Source organism: Ptychodera flava, chromosome 4, assembly GCF_041260155.1.
Source record: "Ptychodera flava strain L36383 chromosome 4, AS_Pfla_20210202, whole genome shotgun sequence".
Classification (NCBI taxonomy): domain Eukaryota; kingdom Metazoa; phylum Hemichordata; class Enteropneusta; family Ptychoderidae; genus Ptychodera; species Ptychodera flava.
In genome coordinates, this window is record NC_091931.1 from 30,495,130 (window position 1) to 30,501,481 (window position 6,352).

The 6,352-nt window shown below is 38.6% G+C and overlaps 1 protein-coding gene across 1 annotated transcript; it reads right to left on the reverse strand.

The window, feature by feature from the left end:
- Positions 1-3,478: 3,478 nt before the first annotated feature.
- Positions 3,479-4,057, reverse strand: LOC139132227 (ras-related protein rapC-like). The gene has a single exon (XM_070698617.1). The coding sequence runs from the start codon at positions 4,055-4,057 to the stop codon at positions 3,479-3,481; it is 579 nt and encodes a 192-aa protein (XP_070554718.1).
- Between the last annotated feature and the right edge of the window lie 2,295 nt (positions 4,058-6,352).

Here is a 6,352-nt window from a genome sequence, read left to right on the forward strand (position 1 = left end):
TAAGACAGGACGCAAAATTGTGTTCTTAAAGTCTCTCACCAATCACGTAACAGTGCTTTCTAAAGTAAATAACCTACAGTGCGTTTCACCAAGCTACCGCAACTCAGCGTATGAGACGGACACATTCCACGTACAAAACAAAACGATAAGCTTAGGTATCACCACACATTTCAAAGTCACCAACTAATTGACTAATTTAGGTTCTGTTGAGAAAAATTTCAGCTCTTCAACTCTTAGCTGAAATTATAAAAACAATTACATTGCAGATCAAGTGTTGTGAACTGTTCATCTCTCAGTCCAGACAAAGCGGGTGCCCCATGCTGGTTAACTGTTAACATCAGATTCCGACAAAATACATCCACTTTGCACATTTTGAGTCCTTGAATTTTATTTTTGTCGCTAACGTGGAGGTTCGTATTGGTATATCTCGCCTGGCTACCTGAACTTTCAGGCCGTAGACAAGAAGAGCTAGCCGTAGTCGTACAGTTTTCACTACTACAAGGTAGGTCATGCAACAAACTCGAACCTGGCGGCATTGCAATGGGTTCCGTCAGCATTGAAACCAGGGTCAGGCGCAGCCTGCTGGAACGTGGCAGAATCTGCCTGCCGTTGAGATTCATTTCATGTTGTCCTGAGTGACGGAGCGTTTTCACGTCTCGACCAATCAGGTCGCTGTATTTGCGCCGTAAAATATGCTGGTATGATTATAGATAATCTCCCCGTATCCGAACGGCTGTGGCTGCGTCGGGGACGAGTGATTCCCCACACAGCGGCCATAGCCCTCAAAGTTATAGGCGAAAGGGGATTGCAATCGCTGCTATATTATGAATATGTTTCATTTGTAAGTAGATGTAGTATGCATTCTAATTTACCACATTCAGGCCAAGCGTTCTGAGTGCATCCTTGCATGGGGATGGCGTTTTGGGGGTATATTTCGCATAATCAATCGTCAGATACGCAGGATTTTGCGTTGACGGAACTTCTCAATATTTCACTCGTCAGGCATTTATTTTGACTTGTTTGCTCTGCTTGAAAATAAGAAGATTGGGAATACTGGCAAGAACTGTTGCACCCCTTTGTTGTGTATTAAGGGAGTGTGTTTTTAAAAGAACTGGTGGACACAGCAGTCCTTACTCATTATAGCAGAGAAACGGTCTGCTTTATTGCATATGTTGGATATTATTAGGAATTTTATTAAGTGTAATTTGTTGAATATAGTTACAAACAAACAAGTGAACAAACCAAAACACTGCTCTTTCATGATAAACATTGTCAGATATACTTATTGATTCTTTATTATGTATTTTGAACATATAATTTATAACAAATACATAAACACATGCAGGGAAACAAACAAACGAAGCCCCTGAGTGCCCTGTAGTTGGACGTTACTATTAACATCAGTACGTTGAGGTAGGAAAATTAGGCCAAATACTAGAAATGTATAGGAGTATTTTTCCCCTAGCAATTAATACAGTTAATTTATATGATCTTTCAACTGTCTCAATGGACAATGGTAACCGGTTATGTAACGTTGAGAGCATAAGCAATATATCTAGGTTCTAGGTTTCTCGTACCTCAGAGACAAAGTTTAACTCAGAGGCGTGCACAGGGCCGGGCCGGCACGACATTGTCTGATTAAGTAATGTAATATCACAGAGGAACATAGTCAGAGTCGCAACGGGTATTGTTTAAGGCGTGAAGCGGTTACGTAACCCATCCATGTTCGCCTCGCCTCAGGTTGCTCTCGCCTCTCTTTTCCGAAGAGTGCCGACCATGCATCCTTCGGTAATTTTCGGATTTTCGCCAATTGTTAAGCGAAAGTATGTTCGGCAAAGTTTGTGTTGTTGTTGTCGTGTGGTGCTGAGCGGAATTGACGTGCTGGCGAAAACGGGAGTGTTTTGAGCTTCAGGAAAGTGAGTTTTACCGTTTTAAAAATTCCTCTCATATTTTTATGAATATATAATGAGTGTGTTTGAACCAAATTGAAAGTCTTTTATCGATACTGACTGGTTTTACTCAATGGTTTACGGTCAGTCATACCGTCTTTTACACGTGCGTCAAGGAAGTACATGTTTATGAAACTGCTGGCGTGTTATGTTTTGATTGGCGTGAAGCAGTGTTTCTGGCCTGAGAGCTCACAAAGTAACTATGGTTGCTACGCGACTGGCAGTACGATGCCATCTCGTCGTATTTTTCGCATAATCTCGTGTACTTATCAACCACAAACAAAGCCTCCAAAAAGTTTAACACCTTTGAAGCTCATTTTAATATGAAAAGCCAATAGTCTACCGAAACGACCATGGAACAAAAGGCATGCAAGCGTTGCCACTCTGTCTATGTTTCTCTGTGGTATTATGTATGTTGGCGAGGTCATGGAAGTATTCTCTGCATTTATGATCAAATTAGACAAAAATGAAACCCATTAGCTTATATAATATTACCCACAGACGACCTTTTGTTTTTTTCTATCGATTGATCCACGATGGCAGACGGGGGATTCTCAATAAGTGTCCGTTTAAGTTTCATAAACCGCTGTAAAAAGGAACAAGTTCTACAAATGTTGATCTGTTCGTTTGGATTAAGTGACTTGAAAGGAGAATTTATAAATGCCGCCTTCGATGATAATTTGTACGTGTGGGTGTGCGGGTGTATGTGTGAGAGCGTGTGTGTATGTGAGGGATAGACAGAGAGACAGAGAGAAAGACAGACAGAGACAAGAGAGTTCTCGATTATCACTTTTAAGTTAACATTTTATTCGCGTATTATACGAAATGAGTAAACGAAATATGAAAGAAAAAAATAAAAAGATCGATGTACTTCACTTGTAAAAATACAAAACAATCTTATCTCTTGCATCTTGAAGTCTTTTACGAAATAATTGTAACTTTAACTGTTCAAATAAATGTACAAAAGATTTACCAGACAGGACATATCCTAACCTTCAGTTTAATGTGGCCAGACATAAATTTCGTTGACACGCATGTTGGCCAAATTCACCATTGCAAAGTGAAGTCTTCATCCTCTTCGTCAAAAATCAATCTTAATGAATACTTTGAACTCAAAACAACTTATTTCAGCTCTTTATCGTCCTCAGTGAAAGTTCAAATCATATATTCCCAGTCCGATCTTTGCTCTCCAAACGTTTCGTTTACTAGAGGGTTTAGGTCAAAAAAGCAACGAGCTTCTAACAGACGTGTAATATTCATCCCTCGCCTCTCAACGGAAACAATTTACCGACATAATACATGTTGTAAGGCCCTACTTTTATACTTCGAGAAAATAATTCATTTAAAAATTAATTACGTTGCTATTGATAAGACATATCGAATAAAAAAAAATCGGCAAAGATATGTACACTCTTTGATGAACACATTGACATATGGTCAAAGTTCAACAGCTCAGAATTTCAAAAGATGAGAATTTTTCAGCGGATTCAATTTGCTTGGGTCACATTATTAGAGTTTTAGCATCGAGATCATTTCGAAGACTTTAGTTTCTTGATACTGTTTGTCATTTTCTTCACCAGTTGTCTCCGTTTGATTGCTGTATCCACCACCATGCTGACCAGATCGTTCATGTGTTTGTTCTTCTTGGCTGAAACTTCCAAATGTTGGACGCCGAGAACTCTGAGGTGATTCTTGACGTCTTCAGGGAACACTTGGCGTTCATCTTCCAGGTCGCACTTGGCACCAACGACGATAATCGGTGCCATCCTTACCGAGATATCATCGATGGCGACTTTGATGTTTCGCAGGACGTGGTCGAAGGAGGCGTAATCGTTTACTGAGTAGACAAACATCCGAATGTTGCCGTCGGCCATGGTCGTTGGACGTTGCTCCGCTCGCCTGCAGTACATCTCCGATGTGTCTACAACTTCGAGTGTAACATTGCCGCGTGAGGGGTGATATTTTCGCATGTAGTGATCCTCGACGGTTGGTATATGGTTGTCGTTGTAAAGTCCGTACAACATTCGAAGAATAACGTTTGTCTTACCACTGGCTGTCCTGCCTTTGACCAAAACTCTGCATTGATACTGCCTCCGTTTGAAGAACATTATGGCACACTGGAGTTGATTGTCAAATCCCGGTCGGACAGACTGAAGGATATGCAGTCGAGCCTGTGAACAAATTGATTGTGGCTTTCAGTGTTGCATGAACAGAGATATATCGATGAAGCTGTCATATCTCTCATACGTCACCGTCAAGACCTTTCCGATAGTTGTAGGACTTCAATAACATAGGCAAGCGTAGTTGGTGGTGCCATGCTGGCTTACATGTAATAACGAATGATAAACAGCAAATGTGCCACATTCAATGTTACACAACAACCCGCACATTTGTGCAGGGCTTAAATTTATTTACATATTATTTTTATATAATATTTCAAATTTATATAATATTTCAAATGAACCGTTCGCAATGTATTTTTTATGTAAAGATGTCGCTACATATAGGCCTATTAGAGGAATATATACAATTGGTTGAATTTGGCCAGAATATTTTCCGGCCAAAATCTCGATTCGGGCAGTAGGCCTTCATCAAATAAGAATCACACTCGGCTGATTAATGTGCAAAAGTTCAGAGTGAATTAGGTGTTAATTTCATTGATATTCATGCACAGATCCACCTAATTATCACCAGAAGGGTTAGCGTAAGAACATGCCGTCATCTGTGGAGCCATGTCATGTTTGTTGCGCACTTCTGGTACCTTCTGCTCGATTTGCACGTTTCAGATACATTACGGATGACTTACGAACTCATAACTCATTTTTCTGTTTAATATGGTGGCGTTTTCCAACCCTTAATTTCAAGTGGTCGGGGAGGCTACATTTTAATATGCGATTGAACTGATTCACGTTTATGGGTGTTTAAACAATTGTAACAAATCGGATGATGATTGCAATTGGTTTTTAACCCTCTTTGACTTTATATTTGTGCAGAGTTCCACACTCTCAATCAGCTCCAACTGTTGATGTATTTCCAGCACTTTCGTGCGCTATCTGTAAAAAAATCATACCAGAAATATGCCCCGTAATGTTCAACTTTGTCAAAGCAGCCTGTGTTTGTGCAATACCCTACGCTATTTTGGCGACTTAGCTTTATTCAGGACCAGAATTCATTTAACGGCGATGACGCTGCATATTGTAACCAACAAAACAAAAACAAAGTTTAGTAACACTCCATAAATTTGTTGACGGCTTTGTTCTTTGCTTTATTGTTTCAAATGTCTCTGCATTTGTTAATTTTGCACATCCAAACACCTTCTATAACGACACATTGCACGTTTCAATCAGACAGAGTTGTCAGTTGTGTAACGTAGTCTCATAACTACCATCGGATATAATACTTCAAAGTCGACTTAATCAAATACACGTTTTTATTTTTTTATTTCATTTTGTTTCATTTAATTGTTTTCTTTTAGTTTATCTACATTCAGTTCAAGATTCTCACAACTTCAGCCTTTTAGATACAAGAAAACGTTGTTCACGTGTCACAATTTTATTGAAGAGTTGCAATTTCTCATCGCTTTAATCGTGAAGAAAGAGATGTGTCCGACAAGTCCATGTGTTAGTTGATTAGACTAATAAAGTGAAATTTTTATTTTACTTTATGTACACTGTTTAGCAATCTCCTATCTTTCGACATTGTCTTTCGATCGTCGCTCCTTTTCAGATGCGCCCAGGCAAATAAATGGAAGTTTTAATTTCTGCTTACAGAAAGAACGCCTACGCTCAGATCCCCTTACAAAATATCTATTCTATTGAAAAATTGATTTGTTTCGTAACGCTGTACCATAAAATAATGTAATCAATAGTGTTGAACTCAAATTTTGATTATATTGTAACCTGCTAATTCAAGTTTTCCTCATAAAACACTATACTTTGGTAAGCGCTAAACTCAAACGATGTTGAAGTCTGTTTTCTCTTGAGCTTTCTCCTGGGTTTTAATATGATTTACAAAAAGGAATGAAACTGATAGCATACTGTAAATCACTTATTAATCGTCTTACTAGATGTAATCGTTTTCTATACGGTAATGTTCTATTGACCAATATTGTTCATTGTTCTGTCATCAATCAGCTATGGAAGTAGTGTATGGTTGTTAGAAAATAAAGAAGACATTAGGAAATTGAGAAGTTTACAATACCAATTTGGAATATTTCTTTTCAAAGAAAATAAAAACGTTGCCTGCTCTGCAGTTGTAGGTAATCTAGGCTGGATGGATATTCACAATTTGTTTGATAGATCACGTGTAAATTACCTAGATAGATTACAAAAAAATGGATAGTGATAGGTGGACCAAAGTAGTCTTCATTGCACTTAATAAATCATATCAGAGTAATGCTAAGT

Excerpts from the sequence above, each read along its gene's own strand:
- LOC139132227 (XM_070698617.1), bottom strand. The coding sequence starts at position 4,057 with ATGTTCTTCAAACGGAGGCAGTATCAATGCAGAGTTTTGGTCAAAGGC.